Consider the following 22,557-nt stretch of genomic DNA (forward strand, 5'->3'; position numbering starts at 1 on the left):
GGTGATGCTTGGTTGCTTGTCTTCTAATTGGCCTAAATCAAAGCACAAATTTGCCCTTTGTAACCTTAATGCCAGCAACATATTACATTTTTCCCCTACTGAAGCCCAGACGTAAAGCTTGTCACAATACAACGGATGAAAATTAAGACGTTTGCTGATTAAAATGATCATTATAGACCGCTAATTGTGGTCATTCTTACTTACTTCTGTCCGTCCGTCATCTAAAACAATGATAGTCCTGTTGTTGAACTTTGTGCCTACTATCGACATAGTGACATAGAAAATGTTCCAAGTAGACTCCAGCGGTCTTTTCAATATGTCTTTTGAATATATTTGCTGTAGCATAGGGTACATCATATTCAAAAGTTGTATTGTAGTAGTGAATCATGATATTTCCACGATTATCTCAAAGTGAAAAATCAATTGTTACAGTACGAACTTCTCAGTGGCTGTTATTTCTTACGGTGAATTCTACTAATGCGTTCTCTCTAATTGTTTCTGTAGTCTTAGCTGTATTCTTTCAGTGTACTTCAAGTTACCATATCATTGCAGTGGACTTTGTTTTGGTGGTGAAGGGCAGGATGCAGGATAGCATACAAGTTCAGATGAGAAGAGGTGTTGACAGAGGCTATGATGTCGTCAGATCTTTGGATTATACCTATTTATATCATTTCCTCATTGCGTTCAAAGCTCTTTTCGAGGAAAGAAGACTGTTGCAAGCTGTTACACAAGACAAAACCTCTTCTCGGTTGCTGCGTCAATATGACCTTTATATAAAAGCTGTGTAAAAGAACGAAGAATGTATTCCACTACAGCAATAGGAACATGTGGCTGTGAGGAGAGTTAGACTCGACTGAGTTTCTGTTTGCCTGATGAACAAGATGTGGGCTGGTTTGGTGGACGGTAGAGGTTAGACTGTCACCCACATGTGCCTTTCTGTCCTGGTGTGCTGGAAGGGAGATGTAATGTAATGTAAGGTGTATTTGTTTGGCAGATCTATTGCGCCAGAGTCCTAGAAACTTAACGTATATCCATGTGCAGTATATCGGTAGAGGCTTTGGCGAGCTGGTCTCCACTGTTGTTGTGAGTGTGTCAGTTAAGATCATCAGTACACAAAAAAAGCAAAGGTCCAATTTGTACATATTAAGCATAAAATGGCACTTTTTGGCATCAATTCAGTATTTCAGTTACAGCGTCTTCGACTCCCTGGAGCCACTTTTCACCAAGAAGCACAAACTATTCCAAACAGAGCAACCAGTGTGCAATTAGTCTGATAACTTGTAATTCTAAAAGTTAAAAATGCTCAAACCTAGGATCAGTGTTTGCTGTTGGCTAATTTAGTGACCTAAAATTGCACTGAAAAGTTGCGCTATTTTTATTATTTTGTCTGTTTTTGTATTGATTACTTTTTAATTACTGGAAAAGATAAATGGTGTCCTGATTTAGCGGTTTTCGGGCGTTTATCTGTGGGACCAGAGCCCCATGTTGTTTTTAGCTACAATCACCTCAGCTCATTGTCTCATTGTTTTTAATTGTACCATTTAAGTTGGTATTTCCAGTGTCAATTTTAATTTCAGTGGTAATTCAGTGGATGATTTTCAGTAACAATTTACTCTACTAACTTACTGTTATGTGTAAATGTATTCTAATTTGATATTGATGATTTTATATTTTCTTGGTTTTTGCGTAATTTAATAGATTTTTAACAAGGTTCAAAATCAACTTTCTAACGAATTACAGGACCAACAAGCCGCAACTCGCTGGTGCACATTGGTGCCATTTTACGATCCGCAATGGAAATCCAAATATTCTGCTACATATTATTGCATTTCTTCAACACGTCTAGTGACAAATGCATGTAAATAATGGCTTCGGCTCTTTAATAAGACAACAACAGATTCCAGTGAATGCTGAGCAGAGGGAGCAGAGGTTTTGGGGGAAAAACCTGAAAGTCGGTGGTTCCGGTTGATTTGAATGTGAAGAAGCAGATTACCTTTACGTTCTCCATGGAGGACTTTGATCTCTTGGTTGCCTTGGTTACTGTGGTACATCTCTATCCCACTGACTCATCAGTTACTGTGCACTGGCATTAACAGCAGTGTCCTTACTGTAGCCTGCAACACATTTCAACTCTGTGCAGGGCAGAAAAAGTCCAAACTTTGTTCTTCTTTTGCCATCTACATCTCCTGCACAGCCTGTGTGTAGACGAACCCACAGCTCCTTTATTTTATCATGAAGAACAAGTCAGTGAGTGGCAGGATGCAGTTTCGTCAGACGACAAACAAACATTACGATTTCTATCTGTACAGAGAAGATGGCTGCCAGACTGAGGTGCGAGGGGTTTAGAGTCGAGGTTCTTCCTGCCTGATGAATTACACAGCTGCATTACTGGCTTTGATAAAACATCATCATGACGTTAGTGTTTTCCTGATAGCAGAGGGTGCAGCCTGTGTACCCACTGTACTGAGCAGGCAGACACTTCAACCAGAATGACGGTGTGAACAATGCAATCTGTGCATTCCTATTAAATACTGCATCATTCTCAAGGCTAATAATATTAACACGACTCACATATGAGCAGATCACTCCAAAAACCAGACTGCCAGACAGAGCGACTCCGCTCACTCTGTCACTACATTTTTATCTAGAGGATTTCCTATTATTCACACTGACTTTTTTCCAGATAAAACTAAATACAAACACACATAGCAGTTACATTTTCGTATTGTGCAAAAAAAAAAAAAAAGATTAAAAAAAAAAACTGTCTGTGGCATTCGGACTCGTCTGAATCCTGGTGTAAACAAATCATCATGAAGACTGTTGGTTTCCAGTGAGCCCTGCTTGTATGTGCATGTGTAATTTTGAGTTCTCCTGTATTGTAATAGTTAAAGAAAACTGACTTACATAGAAATGCTATTTTAAAAGATGTATATTTAAGAAGCTAAGATGTCTGGTACTGAGGAGGCACATGTAACCTGGCTGTGCTGTGCTGTAAAGAAAGCATTGTGATCGTTTCCCTCCTTTTTGCTTCATGGTTCTACTTTCATCTCTTGTTTTAAGTGCAATATTCTTCTCTATCTCTCTTTAAACGCTTAAAGGAAAAAAATAGAACTTCAACAGATTTATTGTAAAAGGGAAAAGTGTGGTGAACACCAATAAAACACATCATTTATTGAGGAAAACGACTCCTTTTTGTTGTCTTTTCATGTCGAAACATTAAAATTATATCACTGATCAATATTTCTTCATAGAAAATTAGTATTATATTGCATTTTATGGCATTTAAAGAGTGAAAAGGTAGAAAAACGGGAAAATAATTTGGCATCCGGCAAATAAAAGGCTACGACAAAAAAGAAGAGCACTGATGAAAGCAGGTAGCTGAAACGTTTGCTCCTTAGTTCTTTTGTACATATGTTTCTTTATTCACTTGCACCTTAAAGTTGGACATTTATGCAATAAATTAGTTTGTCTGAACTAAAAAAAATGTTTTTCTTCTATCCTTTTATTTGCAGTGTGCAGAATTATTTTCCCATTTTTCTAGTTTACAATATTTGGGTTCTTGTACCTGCGTTACCTTCATCTGAGCGCAACAACCATCTTTCCTTTTGTCTCAGAGTAAAAAAGTAACATAAGATCAATGATTTTCTTAAAACATAAAAAAAAGCATAAAGTGCAAAGACAATACCAGAAACAACCCAAAAAACACAACATAAATACAACATACAGGTACAGATATAAAATTTCAAGTATAGGTATAGTCAATGTGTCAATGTGAGAAAAATGATTACAATTCTTTGTTTTAGCTTCTATCATTTGTTAGAATGGATCCTATAAAGTCTGTGGGTCTTCAGTCTCATTCACCACTCTGCAGACTGCTGTTCCCCTTCCCAGAAGCCTCTGAGTTCAGGCATGATGTAATGCTGCAGGGTTGGGAGGGAGTCTGACAGAAGAACAGTGTGCGGTTTGTTCTGCCAGGTTGTAAAATCTTTTCCACAGTTTGAAAGTCCACAGAGTGGAAGCTTCAGAAGTGAAGCATCTGAGCCCTGCTGCAGCCATTTCAGATATTTATCATTCAAAACAACATGAACAGAGCCAGCCGTGATTCACGGAGTATCAGCTCTCCTCTTTTTGTTTTGCAGCTGAGAAAACCAGCCACTGTTGTGTCTTTGTAAAGCAGATAGTGTGCTGGAAGAAAGGAGCTGGGGATTGTCCCGAGGCATGCTGGGAGTACAATCCCCGCTTTGAGAGGCTGCTGAATGAGCACCAGGCTGCTGAATAGCACTGCTGGCACCGACTGAATGGACGCCACGATGACATCACCTCCAGCATCACATGGGCAGGGTGAAGCAACAGATGTTACCAAGGGACACTTTCCCCTTTCTTTCTGTTATACTGCCGTTTTTTGTTGTTGTCTTTTCTTTAATGAGATGCGGAGGTGGGGACTTGAGTCACACGACTTGGACTCGAGTCACAATTTTATTTGCTTAAGACTTGACTTGGGTTCTGCTGACTTGGGACTTGACTGACTTGTACTTTGATGACTTGAAAAGGTTTCTAAAGTCTTGACTTGAGATCTTGTGTTTGTGTAAATGACTTAGATTGAAAGTGATGAGATTTGTTCCAGCAGACGACTGAATTTAAATTCTGTTTTCTGAATTTGTATGGAATTATTGAATTTATTGAAGTTGAAACTGGTTATAGAAATCAAACTCATGATGCTCTTACCAAGTTTTTATCCCATTAAAACCATATTGCATTAAAAAGTCCTAGAGATTTAGTTTTCTAAATAAAAAAGAATAAATAAAGATATTAACTTGATACTGGACTCTTGATTTGTTCTGACTTGACTTGCTGTTCTACATTTAGACTTGAGACTTGACTTGAGACTGACTTGGGACTGACTTAGGACTGACTTGGGACTCAGGCAACGTTGACTTGGTCACACCTGTGGTCAGCAGACACGACCCCTCTGTCCGGGCCGACACAGATACTGCAGATAATCAAACCTGTGTGGTGTGTGGCTGCATGCTGTTTAATGCTTTATGCTTTAATTTTCTTTCTATTTGTTTTGCACTAGAGGGAAATCATTGGATTGAATTTTACAGTCAGTGATTGTGGTAAACATTTAAAGTGCACTACAGCAACCAGTGTCTAAAACATGAGAATGCATTATTAGCATCCAGAATGGTGTTCTCACTCACTTATGATAATGTGCAATGTGTCAGCACATAAACGCACTGCGGCTTTCAAAAGATGGGAAGACTTCTCATATTAGCCGTCCATGCATCGTTTCAATTTTTTTTACTTTCCTTCTACTCCTTTACTATCTATTCTCTTCTACAGTAGGGCAATGACATAAACAGCTGTATGCTGCATTGGACTGATATATTGGGTGTGATGTGTCCGCACCAAATTCACCACGTTTCATCCCAGCTGCAAAGAGATGAAACCACCGACTGACCAATCAGCCGACCTTTTATCCTTTTTAACTTTTCTTATTAAAGATATTTCTGTGTTGTTACTTTATGTGGCATGAATCTAATGCTTATTTAAACTTAGGTGCACAAAGCAATTTCGACTTGTAGACAATAATTCTCGCCATTCTGCTACATGGCACATGGAACAGGAGGATTATAAATGGCTGAAGCTGTGCTGAACGTAACAAATCAAAATCATAAACACATCTCACGTCTCAAGCTTTATGTACTACCAGGCTGAACGTCACTCTGCCTTCACAGTGACCTTCACAGTGACCTTCACAGGAACAGCAGCACAGCGTGATAATGCTGACTCCAGGCATCTGGCTGTAAGGTTCACTGGACAGTGTAACACTATCTGACCTCAGTGAAAATGCTTGTGTACTGTTACAGTTATTAACCTGTCGGAGTCTGATGTCTGAGTAATATAATCAGTGGGAAATAAGACACCTTGAGATATTGCCTCATGAAAGCACTTATGAAAACCCGATGTGCTGTTCGTCACTTTTGTGGATCATTCTCAGTTGATTTGTAAACTTAAAGGACAAATCCACCCTTCAATACTCTTACACTGTTAGAAATCATCTCTGAAGTGTTGTAATTTTGTTTACTTTGTGTACTTTCCCTCAACTTGCTTCGTCAACTTCTACTTCAGTTAGTGATTTCCTACGTTTCCCAGGATGCCTTTCGACAACCTGAGAACGGGCCTGAAATCCCTGTATGATTGTTGAATGTCTCTTGGTGCAAAATGGCGGCTCTAGAAAGAAGCCCTCGCTCTTTGATTCTGAGGGACTGACACCAGTTGCAGGTTTTTCTGCTACTGAACTCCATTATAGCGGCTGGAAATATCTACACCAAACAACAAAATGGACCCAGAAATGCAAGGTACTGTACATTGTCGTAGCTGTTTTTAACAGTGTTGAAGTGTCTAGGGTGGATTTTCCCTTTAATGATCTTCGTAAAACCAAAACCAAAAGATCGATTACACACTGATGATTCTGATCATTCCAGAAGGACATTTTATTCACAACATCGTTAGGTTAGAAAGAAAACTGCATTTGTAGAAATGGCAAAGCCCAGGAGTCGTTCCGCCCACTTACAGTAGGAGCTGAGGAAAACACGCATAGTGCATCTGAACTGAAGCTGTGTTTTAGGCCAGGTTGAAATATCAGACCTTTCAAATCTAAGTGCATTTCAATTCCCAAAGCCTTCATAAGAGATGCTGCAGAAGCTCAGCAGGGAGTTCTCTATTAGATTACCAAGTACACCGTTAGTTGATTCATCCTCGCTGATTAAAAGGTGGATCTCCCAAACCAAAATGAAGCAGGTTTTAAGCAGAAACAGTATTGCCCACAGAGAAAGCCCAAGACGCTACAGACACAGGATCACATGGTCGTTTTGTCCGTTCAGCTGCAGGCCGCTGACACGATGCGTCACTAATGTCATCTCAACAGTACATCATGATGAAAACATCAAATCCCAGCAATTTAAATACAGAATCTCATTTCAGCTTAGTCTATCTGTACAGCCTCATAAGCATGTGCCTCCCCCCCCTGCCCCGCCCCGCCCCGCCGCCCCACACATAAACACACACACCTTGCTACATAATTGCAGTATTGTGCTTGCCACAATAAAACCACAGAAAACCATCTAAAATGCCCCACCTGTTTGTTCAGTGATAAAATGACAGATTAGCTTTCAGATTTCTCTACATAATGAGGTGATTTTACAAAAATATACAATAGCTATGGTACAATTTAAATCTGTTTATCTGACGCAGCGGCATTAAAAAATACCAAACATTTCCAAGATGCAATTTCAAAATAAATATACTTTTCTCTCTCTATGATTTCCTAATGATTATATTAAATCTTAGATGAGGCTTAAGGACTTTGGCAGTAAGCAGTGCACATATGGTTGACCTGGAATTTGAACACTTGTATTTTACTGGCAGTAATAGAGCTTGGGCTGCTGTCATTCAACAGCTGTAACTCTGCGTTTCAGCTTTTTAATTAAAATCACCACGGCGGGTTCTACACATGCAGCACCACAGAAGCACAGTAAAGGACGAACGCCGGCATTTGCTAAAAACAAAAGAACCGAAAAGGGCAATCAGCCAGCTACCGATTGTAATTTCTGACACGTTCACTTCTCACTTATTCTGCATGTCATTGCCTGTGTTTTTCATTAAAGCAGCAAGTATATAAGTCACTATATCCCATCATACACAGGGGAAACAGGAAGGTCTCGGTTCATACAGCTGGGATAAGTATTTTAAGACTATCCCCATGCCAGAAAACAAACCCCAACTCCGCCACCTAATGGCGTCGGCAGATCTGAAAAGAAACATGATGGAAACAATAAGGTTAAGGCTTCACCTACTGTAGCTTTTCAGGGGGCAGAAATCCATGAGTAAGAAGGACAAAAAGGAGTTTACTGTCAGACGTTGCATGATTTAAAGAAAGGGACATGTGCAACAGCATGGAAGCAACAGCAACACAGAGACTTTCAAGTTAAACACGACTTTAAAGCTTCACTTTACAACAAGTGGCTTTCTACAGCCTAACAGATAAATGGACTGTCAGAGGAGGCTCAGCGGTGCCACCGGTGTGTCACCAGTGTTTTTCAGAGGCATTGAACAGTATTACACTGAGCCTAGTATATAGAGCTGCTCACACATAACTGTGGCCTGAAGCCTGAGGATCAGCTGCCCATCCATAATTACCAAACATACAGTCAATACCAAGCCAGAGGAGAGGAAAGGCTCGGTCTGCTGTAGCTCACTACAATGCCCCGCTGCTCATGATCGAAAACAAACACGCTCTAAAAGTTACAGTAGTTATAGCAGTCACCAAAGGAGTTTCTGACAGGCGTGTAGGCTTTGAGGAAATGTAGGCTTTTATTCTGTAGTTCTCCATGCCCCAGGAAACCCCTAAGGCTCTGCTGCTGTGTGAGTGGCTCCGACCTCCAGCGGCGTCCCGGGATGGGAGAGGCCGCCCGGGCTGTCCCGCCACAACTCCACTGACTCCTGGGTGTCGAAGAACTCGTCAGGCCCCTCGGGAGACTGGGGCGTCTGGGAGCTGGAGCCGGCCTCGCTGCTGCTCTCCCTGAGCTCCAGCAGCACCGGGAGAGAACCAGGCAGGACGCAGTAGCCGTCCATCCGACCCAGAGAGAGTTCAGCGAGCGGGGAGCAGGGCAATCTCGGGCCGGGGTCTGGAGTTTCATCGCTGGAGGCTTCCACTGCTGCGGGCGCCTCATCCGGCTCCTGCCGCATGTGTTCGGGACTCAAGGACTGGTGACTGGTATCGGCACAGCGCTCGGCAGCGTCCTCTGGTGCGTTACTGGGAGGCAGCGGGTCTTCTGTGGGGCTAGTCGGAGTAGAAAGCTCAGGGCAAGTTGGGTCGAGAGTTTGCGAGCCAACGGCAGGTGCAGCCTGGGAGGAGATGTGCTGACAGGAGTGGGCTTCCTCGCTGCTCTGAGGGGTGAGGGAGACCTTGTCGCTGAAGCTGAAGCGAGGGGAAGTGTCTGCTGTGGTGGGAGAAGACGGCCCGGCGCTGGACACTGTACTGGACGGACCGCTGCTGTCTGCAGGGACAGAAAACAAACTCATCGTACCAGGATAAATGAACGAGAACACAGAGACCAGACAGAACAAACTAACTTTTACACTACCAGTCAAAAGTTTGGACACACCACATTTCTTTATTTTTACTATTTTCCACATTTTAGAATAATAGTAAAGACATCAAAACTATGAAATAACACAAATAGAATTATGCAGTGACCAAAAAAGTGTTAAACAAATCAAAACTATCTTATATTTTAGATTCTTTAAAGCAGCCGCCCTTTGCCTTGATGGAAAGGCAAAGGCTTTGGAAAGAAATTCATACATAGGATCAACTTCACTATTTATATTTGTCTAAGAAAGAAATGTCAAGCATTTAAACATAAGCATTTAGATCAAAATGGCTTTAAGAGAATGAAAAACATAGTACATTCAATCAGGTGTGTCCAAACTTTTGACTGGTATTGTAGTGTCTTCAGGCATTAAGCTCAGCACTGAAAAAAATACAATCTTTACACAGCACAAAAAGTGAATAATTAACAAGTTATGGGATTTAATTTGCAAGAGAAAACATAATTAAAAGACCAAAGCGTTTTGTGTCTTCAAGCTTCTCCATTCACTGACATTCACAGACTGTAATGGGCGACTTGTATTCCATAAATAATCCACAGAGGCCTGAAACTGAGCAAGCCAAGAGAGGCCCACCTAGAAATGTCAAATGTGGTGGAGATGTGGTGATACTCACACCAAGGAGGTCTGTCAGAACGAGACCTGAGAGAGATGGAGGACGACAGGACTCTATGAGGGATGTACGAGTCCACCGACGGCTGGTTCTGGGTATCAAACATGGCAGACAGAGCTGCAGGGATACAGCAAGGACCGCGGATCAAGAGTGTGCCAATGAGCGATGAAGGCAAATTTTGACATTCGTGTTTGCTTCTTACCTCTGGTCCTGGAGTGTGCGTCCCCTGCATTCTCACACATGGCAGTGAGGAACTTGTTGACCTGTTTGAGGGACAGGGAGTTGTGCAGCGTCTCCAGGGGATAGATGGAGGGCACCATGGAGCAGCCCTCGAAACCTGCAGCACAGAGAGACACCGGGCCCACAGGAGCGTCAGCCTCAGTTAGCCTGGACCAGCAGAGGGGGGAGCAGGCAGAACCACTTCCACTTACACCCAACACTACCACCCCAATGCCACCCATGGACCTTTTTGGCTCCAGTCTAGAATCTCACCTTTCAGATCTCGCTTGGTGAAATCAGGTATAATAATCACGTCGGTTCGGAACGGCTAAAAACTGCTAGACCTACTGTGAATCCCTGCCAGCCTCTACTCGGTTCATTTCCACACAGGCAAGCCGCAAAAACCCATGCTACATTGTCCATACAACATGAAACCACAACAAACACTGACAGGTCTACACGTCTTTAATGCCTCACTCCATTTACAAAAGCAAGCAGATCTCAAAAAAACATACCGTTCGTCTTTTGTCAAGCAGTCCTTTCTAGTCAGTCCAAACACCATCACACTGCAGCTCTAACAGCACCATACAGCAGTCAAAGCTGTCCGTACTGCAGCGGAAGTCCGACAGATTTATTGAGAGGCAGTTCATCCACTGTTAGTTTACAGTCAGTGCGCATTTCACATCAATCACGGAGAGCCGTTTCCAGTCACACAGCACCAAACCACACCTTGTCTAAGTTATCTAAAGCTCTGAAGAAGATGTTTTTACTATGTTCAACTGCAAAGCCACTCAGGGTGCGAGTATAACACAGATATACAGGCAAACTCACATGCTGGTTAGAGTTCAAATTAAACTCAAACTGAACTGTTGGGGGCACCGATTCCAAATTCAGACCACACATTTGAATGTTAGCTCGATTACTGATACCACTTTCCATAATGAGTATTGAACAATCATGGGTGTGCAGGCTAGTAATACTGGATTATCGGCATATACAGTAGGATCCACTATCTCTAGTGCAAGTTAAACATTTTTATAATCATCCTGAAGGCAGTGTGATGCTGAGATGGTGCCGCACTGATGGCAGCAATCTGTTTTTGTGCTGTAATATTCAAATACAGTCACACCAATAAATCATGTTGTAAAGGTGCCACTGCGTCAATATGTCACTATGTGCAATATCTTGAATTATATTGTGTATATGGAGGAATATGCGCATATGGATTCATAAAATAGGTTTCTTTTGTTGGATTTCTCTAGTGAATATGGGGAAGAACACAACATTTCTATTGTTTTAATTCTCACTGTGTCAAATGTTGACAGGAATAGCGTTCAAGCTTTGTGATCACTGTGTTATATCGTATGTTGACATGTCAGTAGGTCAGGTGATTGTAGAGGAGGGCGATTATACTATTCACTTTTCTTTTTAGCTTCTATTATTGTTATGTTGTTCTTGTGTCCCAAGTTTGCTGCTGCGGTGACAATTACATTTCCTACCAGGATAAATAAAGCACCCGTCCCATTCCTTTACCCTATCTGGGAGCAGGAACGGGCATCACTTGTGCATATTCTCGTACCCTCTGGGGTAATTTGTCTTCACTGACTTAACATAAAATGGAAATCAAAATTGTGTTGCTGTTTCATTGTGTGCATAATTACTACCTGCTACTACAATCGTGCCAGATTGTCTTGTATTGGAACAGCTTGCAGTAAACACACGATGCAGCAGCCTTTGTTATGGAGCGTTGTTACATGTAGTTCTGCGAGTGAACATGTGTTTTTAAGAGGGAGGGAAAGGAGAAAGAGAAAGCAAAGGACCACAACACAGGGTCTGAAGTTAACTTTGAAACTACGCTTCAAAATGTTCTCTTACATAATGTGAATTCTGCTGCACTTCGTGATGAATTACAAACTTGATTTGTGGTATAAGTGAGTGAGCAAGTTCTAAATTAACATACAGTACCTGATTCTACTCACGACATAGTACTGAAAACAGGCAGGGTGACATATTTCTATGAAAAATCTATATTCATTGTTTTGGACAATAAAATGTATTCTTGGCAGGTAATTTTTTGTAGTTTACCGGCCCTTGGCACTGACATCAGGTGGCCAGTTAGACTTGTCTCTTAACTTGTTTTCTAGTTACATGAAAACTCACTAAAAGTGGTTTCTCATTTCATTAGCTTTAACGAGCTCCATCTGATGAGCAAAATTACAAACTCTGTGCTACGACTCCTGTGAGGGTTTACAGATTAGTGTGAGGGGGAAAAAGCTAGAACACTGCAGAGGGCGAAGGACAGCGGTTGCTATAGCGACACAAATGCCCCAAAATCCAATGATGAAACAACTCACACCACTCCAGTTTTGCAATCTGCATAATCACAGCATCAGGCAAGCATGCAGAAACATCAAGGGGCAAAGCACAAGAGCCAACTGCAGAACAAGCACAGTCCCAACTAAACCGTGAGCGGCGGTTTGGCGGGGCCGAGGTAAGGAGGAGGGCGGGGGGCCAAGGGCTGACCGTAGAGGTACTCTAGGGGGTCCTGGCCGGAGATGAGCCAGTTTCGGAAGAGGCGGAGGTGGTAGGAGCACTGGTGGAGGTGGTGGGCCAGCGCCCCGTCCAGAGGGAGATGCCGGCCCAGGCTGAGGTCGGTGGAGAAACGCCTCAACAACTGGGCCACATGGTGCTCCTCCAGAGGCTCTGAGGAAGAAGAGGGACAGCGAGGAAGGACAGAGCAGTGGAGGAGGAGGAGGAGGAGGGGGGGGACAGTGCAGAGGAGATGAAACGATAGAATACAAACTGGGAGGAAGGGACAGATGAGAGGACAGAAGAAGTACGATACAGATGAGGGGTAATGAGATGTAGAGAATGAGAAGGTGGGAGGTAAAGTGAGGAAGGGATACGTAAGAAGAGAGGGAAGGGAGGACAGAGCAGGGGGTTATGGTGTGTGTGTGTGTGTGTGTGTGTGTGTGTGTGTGTGTGTGTGTGTGTGTGTGTGTGTGTTTGGGGGGGGTGATGAAAGATGCAGCCAATAGCTCATCCTGGCCACCAGACAGCGAAAGAGCAGCAAATCACGTTCAAGCAATATTTTTCGCTAAAAACCATCCAACGCCAACACAACCTCTGCAGAACCTCTGCAGAACCTCGACCGTTCCAACGCCACAAGCAAAGCTTAGAGCAAGAGACTGAAAACAGGGACGTCACTTTGCTCCTCTGCAGAGTCTCAATGAATCCCTTACTTAAAAAAATATCTGTATAAGAAAGCTGCTACTAAGAATAAAATCGATCCATTTAATACTGAGAACCCACGGAGGAGCAACTGTGATATGACAATCATCAGCTACATTTACAATAAGCAATAAAAGACCACAAAGTGTTTATCAAAATGACAATTCAAAAACTTAACACAGTCTTGCAGCCACCCATTCAGTTTCGCTCGCCAAAAAAATAATATAACAACACACTGTGGAAGCTGTTAAACATGCAGAGAAAGCTTGTTGCCACATTCAAATCGATTGAGATAATCGATTTCGTTGGATAATCGATTTTGTTTCTATGAAGCTGCTGTTGGATGTTGGGCGTAAACAGGCAGCTGCAGCGCCAGGCTGTCGTACCTGTCACCGCCCACCACAGAGACGGAAACACTGCTATGGCAGACGTGTCATCCTGTGTGCCTAAAGTGAATGATACATATACAGAAAAACATACTGAGCTAAATACAGTGTGTGGAATTCCAATTAGGACTGAATGAGTTTGCATGGTATTATCTTTAAAGAGGAACTAAACCCCAAACCCAAATCTACATAAAGCCTGACATCTAATGGTAAAAAGCGTGATACTGAAATTGCCATCTGCTATTGGCTGATCTTCGGTGCCAAATGATGTCACCACCTGTTGTACTCTGCAGAAAGTGACACCACCTGGAACCAAACATCAGCCAATAGCAAACGGCAATTTCAGTAGCACGCTTTTTACCATCAGATGCCAGGCTTTACACAGATTTGGGTTTGGGGTTTAGTTCCTCTTTAAGTATTCATTTAGTCGGGTAATCTGAGTTAAACACTGCAGCCGATCCAGGACGATCATGTGTTTGTAAGGGCTCCTGGTTGTTTTCAGTGAGAAAATTGCATCAGATTGCTGTCAATTGTGAGAACTCAGCTGACGATGAAAGCAGGAGGCAGGTATCACACACAGTTCACCACTCTCCCTGATAACAGACAGCTTTCACAGCCACTTTCCACCGGGACGCTGCATGAACACAACAATATTCAGCAGTAGCAACAGTTCAATGCCCAAAAGAAAGAGAACTTTCCGTATCTGCAGGCAAACCGTCTATGTCTTGGTTATGCATTCAACCCAGAGACCGTGACATGATTCGACACGCAGATTCTTGACTGACCATCGCTTGTTCATTTGAACCATTCGAACCAGTCCGTTTTCCAGCAAAAAAGGGTAAGATTAATAGAGAAAAGGTGATGCTTTAAGTTCAGACCATACAGCCGAGTGATACACACTGACAATGTAAGACCTGCTGCTATAGTAACATACAAATTCCCACTGTTTATTCTCCCCTTCCCTCTGACCATCCATACTTAAGTGATCAAAAATCAATAAAATTAGCAATGTGCAAAGTAGGAGATACTCAGCGGCAGCCACAGACATTTTCAAAACCAAAGAAAACATCAGAAATGTTCATTAAATAATCGAGTTGAACATTTGCCCTCGTTTTGGGTCTTGAACGCGCTTCACACCCACATTTGTGCACTGAAAACATTGGGAAGCATGTGAACCTTCAAAAAAGAAAGATCAGTCAGACGTCATGACGGACGTACATACAGTAGGAGATGGGATGAGCAATGCTTTAACCCTTTCCCAGTTTAATAGTATTGACTCTGTAAATCCAAGTAATACAGGCAGCATTGATAAAATCATTACTGAGTGAGAATCGATGGGGCTGAGGTCAAAGAAACAGGGGAAGGGTTAAACATTGGTGTGCTGTTGGTGGCGTTTTCACAGATGGGTTCAATTCACATCCTCAAAGATGGTCACATGTGCACATTTTAAGTAATTACTTTACACACACACACACGCACACACACACACACACACACACACACACACACATCTATCCACTGAAAAATACTCATCATTGGGTGATGGTGACAAATTTACAAACTTTATGCAGGATGTTACACAGGGTTCCCACCCTTGGCTCAGTGTCAAATTCTATGATTTTAGTTCCTGGTATGGTTATGCTGCTTTTTTTTTTTAAAGATGAAAATAGTTTGAAAAAGGGACGATGAAGTTTTTTAAAGCTTTAAAAAGGGATGATGGGTCTGGTTGCTAGTACAGGACCAATGGGTTTACTAATTAATGAAGTTATTCAGTTTCTCCACTAACAAAAAACGGTGTGATACCTTCAATATCTTGTTACCTACAGAGATTATTTTTCAGCTGACCTGCAGCTTTGAATAAATAAACGGTGCTTTCAATCCCAGATTTTAAACATTTTGAGTCCGCTGTAAACCTGACTCAGCCTTGTGGTAGAGAAGTAGCCATTTAATGTTAAGAATGATAAATGCCAAGCCGATATCTAATCTAACTGTGTGTGAAAGAAGCTGAAGTTTAGTTTCTGGTGTACTATGTTTGTAAAATCCCCTGATATTCCCTGGCATTCTCTGTCTGGAAAACACTAGATTTCTCTAAATGATATTCCTCATATTCCATGACCAGTGGGAACCCTGGTTAGAAGGAGAATGTGAGGTAGTGTTAGAAAAGTAAGAGTCCAAGCATATGGGTAGACAAAAAAAAAAAAAAAAAAAAAGTCAACAGAAAAAGACTGAAAACCTGGAATGCTGGAGGGCCATGGCAGTAACCATGTGAAATAAAACTCAAAAAAAGGTCAAAAAGCAAAGTTTCAAGACATGCAAGACAAAGGGAGGTGAAGAAGTGGAAATATACTTGAAAGAAGCAGACGTACCATTAGTCGGATGCTTTGCAAACGACACAGAAAATCGTTTTACTGCCGGCATAGACAACAACTCTGAAATAAAAAAAGTTCACTAGTGTTACCATGAGCCACAGCAACGGACAGCATATTGTATCAATCCCTACTCTTTTCTGATGTGAACGCAACAGTGGAAAGAAGAATCAAATGCTTCTACACAAATGAGTAGAAGAACAAATATCTGTTGCAGTTTATGAAGAAGCTCTGACTGAGCGGCCAGGAGGAAGTTCATGTTCAAAATACAGGAGTGTTTTTAGGGAAACACATGGGTGAAATATCTTCTGGTGGCAAAATGAGATGAAATGATTTCAATTTAGGAGATGAAGACAAAACGGTGAGACGGAAAAAAAGGTGTTTGATATCCAGATCTACTTCCCGTTTTCCCTTTCCCTTCTTCCTGCTTGAGATCTAACCATGCAGTGCAGCGGCGAAGTGCACAATAGTCCCAGTAAATAGTTTCATAAATACCATTCAGCCTCTCTGTCATGTACTGTGACAAGAGGCAACAAGGAGTAATTTCAACCGGTGGACAAGACCAGGTTTAGACTGGAGCTCCTCTAAGCTGAAGAAGCTCCAGCAAGACAAAAGACGACACCAACAAGACACTCACGGACCAGCATGCACTGAAACGCCGCGGTTTGGGCCTGCTGACAGGGCCAATCACATTTCACCACATGGGACTATGGCAGCAGAACATATGGAAATGCTTGATTCTTGCAAAATGAGGTGTAACAAGATGGATGACAGAGACCGACACCAAGACTACATGTGAGACACTGGACAGCCAGGAGGATGGCAGCTGAACGGGGGACGAGGCGTGTATGAAACCACAGTGACACCTAGTGGACAACATGACAACAGACTTCATGTCAGCTAGAAATGGTCAAACATGAACAACTTGATGTTTCAATGCATCATTAGGCCCTGAATTTAATACTGACATTACACTATTTATTTTGGACGTGCACAAATGTTATCCAGGCTCTCACATACTGTAACAGCCCTAGCTTCCAAACTCAATCAATGTAGACTAATATACACAGAGAAGTATGTGCAAAAATGAATACAGGTGGATGACAGGAATGTAGAATTGCTGTATGACTTCGGCAATTAGGTAGCAGTAAATTATTGAGCATAAGAGACGTTTGATTATCACGTTTCTTAAATCATATCAGAAGTATGAGGAATGTTTTGTAAGTCAACTAGCCTGAAATAAATGCAGTGGAAGGCCAGTGGGATGGAGGTTTCACTAGCCCACTCACTGTTGGCTACTAGTAGTTTTAACTTGCTGTAATTTGACTGTAGCTGAACAGATGCTAGTGACAAAAAAATCTATATTTACAAACAAACTGAAATAGTTTTAGGTCTTAACTGTGGTGCATCATGTCTTACCACCTGACTGTGGTGCTGCTGGTCTCAGATCTATAACCAAGCTGAAATAAATGACCTATTGATACCTACTGACTTGCAGTGTGTAGATTAGCTGTTCAATATGTATTTATGGCGGATTTGATGCTGACATGTAGTTGAAATGATGGGGTCGCACATGACAAAAAACTGTTACTAAATGAGGAAGCCTGCATGGGCCGAAAACATTTTGTCTGCTGAGATATAAAAAATCCTCATTTAGAAACTATTTTTGTTGTGTGTCGTTGAGATGAAGGCGTGCTTCATTTCAACTGGATGTTTAGATTACTGGGATCACGCACCGACTCGTCTGAGCGCAGAGGTTTGTCCTAACTCAGGATTTGATGCTGAACAGATTCTAATAGGAAGTCAGCGCAGCCATGGACCATGCAAAAAAAACATGGGAACATAAAGATTTGAGGATCAAAGAGGCAGTTAATTGAACTGTTGCTCATACATGTAGTAGCCCTATACCAAAGTAGGGATGGGCATTTTAAGTAATTTCAATATTCGAGTACTTGCATTAAATTATTATAGAGTACTCTCAAAAAAAAAAAACTAACGTAAGAATACGGTCCGAAATTAACACCCAAGCGAAAATGCGGGTAGGGGCCCATGTCCGACTGGAAACACACAAGCGGAACCAAAGTTTGGCTAACGCTAAACAGTTAATTTCCTAGGCTATAGGCCTGTAAGAATATCTATTACTATCTAATGCTTTCACATTTATGTAAATTGGCCAACAACGGAAAACAAGTGCAATTTGAAATTCATTTATTGAACAACCAGGCTTCAATTAGCCTATTAAACCATAAATTTTTGCTAGCAGTCCCGTCCAAAAAACGTAAACTTTTAATATAGAACAGGGTCAATTTATGTTTATATTTATTATATACATATATGTTTTTTTTACAAAGCAAAAAAAAAAAATGCGAGTACTCTATACGTTGAACGAATACTGATGTACAAATCGAGTACTCGAGTACTCATGCCCATCCCTATACCAAAGTCAAAATATGCATTCTATGTTATGGTGTAAATCCATATCTTGGTACTTAACATCTCAGGCTAACAAACTCTTTCAAAAGTCACTGTGCTGACTGTTCTTCGCATGTGTCCATAAATAATGTCAAATGTTATATATTTGTATGGTACAGGCTTGCCAAATTAGAAGCAGAGATAGGTAAGTATAGTAAGCCTCTAGGCAAAATCGTGACACCATGAACTTCGACGCACAGCGACAAGGCTTAAATGATTTTGCATTTTCCTTAATTAAAAATGTTATTTTATTTGGAGATCAATGAACATTCAATGTGATGAAGCCATCTTCCACTTGGTTATGCTTGTGTTTTTCCTGAGAGAGCATGAATAAACTGTCCACCTCTCCTCTCCTCACTCCTTCACCCCACCCTGCTCTTCAGACACAAAGCACATGGTTCAGATTCTGGTTGGAATATTTTAGTGGGCCTAATGCAGCCAATGAAGACATTCCAGGAGAGAAATAAAACAATTTGACTGAAACTGACGTGGCAAAAAAATAAATAAATAAAAAAATAAAAAATGGAAATACCCAGTGATTTTGCTGACTAGAAGAAAACAAAATCTAAAAATAAATTACATGACTGAAAGCATGATTACAATACACTGCAGACTTGTTTTCTCTTTATATACTTATGTTCCTCTCATTATGTATGGCACATATATAATGATTTAGAATTTATGATAAAATGTATTTATTCATTCATTCATTCACAATTGTCACGTATGTCAGGCCATTAAGTTCTACTGCTGCTGCTATTTTACATGACATTTTAATGGTGTAACCCATACTTTTTCAAACTTTCATCTATACATTTCTACTTAATGTGTTTTAGTGCTGAAACTGTTAGTTGAGCTCTATTATTGTTTATCTTTGCTGTATCCTTTTACTCCTTTATTTCCTGCTGCAACAGCCCAATTTCCCCACAGGGATTGTTGAAGATGCATCATAATTTTAAAACTAATTCATATTTTAGTGAGAAGCCTAAGACTGCCAAAGTAGCACTGCTGTGCAGCTGCTGTGTGCAGGTTAGTGAAGGAGCGCGGTCTGAAACACGTACCGTCTTTGTAGGACAGACTGCCGCTGGAGAATTTTTTGCGGTGTGTGCGTGCGTAGTCCTGCAGGTTGGGGGCGCTAGAGGAACCACCGAGGACAGTGGTGCTGAAGAGGCCGGCGCACTGAGAGCCTGCGGGGTGGGGGGTGGGGAGGGTGGGGGGTTTAGTCACTACTACACAGCATGCATGTTATTCATACAAGACAGAGAGAAACACACACACAGAGAGAGAGAGAGAGAGAGAGAGAGAGAGAGAGAGAGAGAGAGAGAGAGAGAGAGAGAGAGAGAGAGAGAGAGAGAGAGAGAGAGAGAGAGAGAGAGAGAGAGAGAGAGAGAGAGAGAGAGAGAGAGAGAGAGAGAGAGAGAGAGAGAGAGAGAGAGAGAGAGAGAGAGAGAGAGAGAGAGAGAGAGACTGGGCCCCTGAAGAAGACCATGTGACTCATACCAACGTCTCTCTCCGTCTCCGGACCCTTTCTGAGCAGCTGGACACAGGCTTTAAGGTTTCAAACAGCCACTAAGTCAGTCTATGAGGCTTGAAGGACGAAATCCACCCTCTGATATTCTCACACTGTCGGATCTCATCAATCTGCGAAGTGTTGTAATTGACTTTTTTGGTGAACCCACTTTGCCTCAACCTGCCGTTGATTTCCTACGTTTCCGAGAATGCCTTTCGACATCCTCCAGAGAAAGGGCCTGAACTTGTTGCATTCATCTGTGGGTTATATGTGTAGGAGGAGAGAGTGATAGCATCAAGAGAGCGAGAAAAAGTGACTCGCCCCTTAAATGCAACATGTCTTGTGGCTGCATTGCATTTTGGTCTCTCTCCTCTTCTACGATGGATTTCTCCCTGTATGATTGTTGAACGTCTCTTGGTGCAAAATGGCGGCTCTAGAAAGAAGCCCTCGCTCTTTGATTCTGAGGGACTGACACCAAAATCTGACGTTTACCGCTGAGGTTTTAGATCGCTGAAACTTTTTCTGCTATCAAACTCCATTGTAGCTGCTGGAAATATCTCAACATGACATCACGTCATCTACATTTAGCATTTGTGAAGTAAAAACACCAATAGCTTTTTTTTTTTAACAGTGCTAAATAGTTGTAGGGTGGATTTTTCCTTCAAAAGCCACTAAGTCAGTCTATGAGGCTTAAGTTGAAGGGGGGAGGGATCAGAAGGTTACTGCGATGGAATGAGGAGGCACTGGTAATGTTAAGCAGCATGGACCTGCATAAAGGTTAACATTAAGGCAAAGACTGTAACTCCATATGGAGCTTAAAGCCTCAATCCAGAATCTGAATATGAACAATGACCTGCTGCTGCTTTTGATCAGGTTTATTGCAAGGGAGTGAAGAAAAACATCTCACTCACACTGACTGACTCATTTCTTGATACAAGAACTAACAGTGTATGTCGAGATTATTTTAAACACATTTTAGGTTTTAAAAGCATTTAAGCTTTTTAGTTCTGAGTTACAGTGGGACCTGAAAGTTGTCGTGATTACTTTGTAAAATCAGCAACTTTGAGGAACACCAGTTATTGATACTGTATGCTAAAAAAAATGCCTGCTCTGGGAATTTATGCTCTGCAAATTTATTAGCCTCCTGTTTGTTACAAACGTTATAAGCTATAGTATTTAGTGTTAGCAATCAAGCAACCCAAATTGAGAAATTCTGAATATAAAAATAACCACCATTTACTTCTAAGTTGGAGTGGATATTATTGTATTTAACTGCATCTCAACTCTGGAATATTTTCACATGTAAACAGTTTTCAAGTTTAAACAAAATACACAAATCTTAACCACAATTATCATTAATCAAAACCTAATAGAAGTGGACTAGACTTCTTCCAAAACAAGCAAACAAAAACACATTTACAACTTCACCAATAAAAATAATTTTACAGCCAGTTGACTGTGCACATTCAGAGCACCGAGAGTGTCCCATTTCCTCCTCCCAGATCAGAAGACATCTATGAAATCTGTGCCTGTCCCTCCCACTCTGAATCATCTCATACTTAGTGTCATCTATAAACACTGTTGCCATAGCAACAGAGCAGAGACACCTACCTAGTCCACTTTGTTTCATCTCGGGGGACTGACGTGAGCAGGACGAGAACAGGCGATAACTGCCTGCTTTGGAGGATGACGTCTCCGACAGGACCTGGGGGGGGAAACATGACACACACACACACACACACACACACACACACACACACACACACACACACACACACACACACACACACACACACACACACACACACACACACACACACACACACACACAGACGACCTTCAGACAGTGTAATAGGCTAATTCTGACACCATACACCGCTCCCCATCGCTGGCTGTTAGCCTGAAGAATGAAATATGATCTAGGTCAAGAGAGGTCAAAACCGTAATAAGGAAGCTCTTGGTCTATAAAACACTTTAAAATAGGAACTATAAACAAAGACAGCATCTTTATAGAGGAAGATGGGTATGAGACTGGTGATTTGATGTATGATAGTGTTTTCATGGAGGATAGTGTGTCTTTGCAGGTCCATAATGACAAAGAGGTTCTGAAAATGATTTGGGAAAGAAGATTCTGGTGGACCGAGTCTGTCATTTTCCATCGACTAGGTGCATGTGTCTGTGTGTCTCACCTCCATAGACCCAGTCTTGCGATTGCGAATGAGTGGAGACCTCCTCTGAATGCTGATTGGCTCGGACAGCGGAACAGCCCGGTCGGTCTCGTCGCGCGACAGGTCCTCCAGGCTGCCGGGGTCGGTGTGTTTCTGCCCGTTCTGAAAAGAGCGGAGCAACACCACAGAGGAAGAAGACGCAGGCGGTTATTTGCAGGCAGACACACGGTGAACACACACTTTGCTGCGGTTCCAGCTGTTACCTCTGCAGAAGCCGGCCTGAAGCCGAAGCCCATCGGTGCGTTCTCCTCCTCCTCAACGCCTTTGACGCCCGGGCTGAAATGCAGCTCCACGTGGAAGCGCTCCTCTGACGAGAGGTCCTGTAGGGGAACGACACACAGTTACATCAACATTACAAAAA

The 22,557-nt window shown here is 42.0% G+C and overlaps 1 protein-coding gene across 1 annotated transcript in view; it reads right to left on the reverse strand.

Annotated features, from left to right (window-relative positions):
* Positions 1 to 6,473: 6,473 nt before the first annotated feature.
* Positions 6,474 to 22,557, reverse strand: part of ppip5k1a (diphosphoinositol pentakisphosphate kinase 1a) — a 33,823-nt gene continuing 17,739 nt past the window's right edge. The window contains exons 19-28 of the mRNA XM_078283850.1: positions 22,400 to 22,516; positions 22,158 to 22,298; positions 21,580 to 21,673; positions 19,520 to 19,645; positions 15,987 to 16,049; positions 13,621 to 13,680; positions 12,527 to 12,706; positions 9,987 to 10,121; positions 9,788 to 9,901; positions 6,474 to 9,062 (exon numbers count right to left, since the gene is read on the reverse strand). Coding sequence (XP_078139976.1) covers positions 8,410 to 9,062; positions 9,788 to 9,901; positions 9,987 to 10,121; positions 12,527 to 12,706; positions 13,621 to 13,680; positions 15,987 to 16,049; positions 19,520 to 19,645; positions 21,580 to 21,673; positions 22,158 to 22,298; positions 22,400 to 22,516 — 1,683 coding nt within the window. The 3' untranslated portion in view covers positions 6,474 to 8,409. The remainder of the gene's footprint in view (positions 9,063 to 9,787; positions 9,902 to 9,986; positions 10,122 to 12,526; positions 12,707 to 13,620; positions 13,681 to 15,986; positions 16,050 to 19,519; positions 19,646 to 21,579; positions 21,674 to 22,157; positions 22,299 to 22,399; positions 22,517 to 22,557) is intronic.

Source organism: Centroberyx gerrardi, chromosome 1, assembly GCF_048128805.1.
Source record: "Centroberyx gerrardi isolate f3 chromosome 1, fCenGer3.hap1.cur.20231027, whole genome shotgun sequence".
Classification (NCBI taxonomy): Eukaryota; Metazoa; Chordata; class Actinopteri; order Beryciformes; family Berycidae; genus Centroberyx; species Centroberyx gerrardi.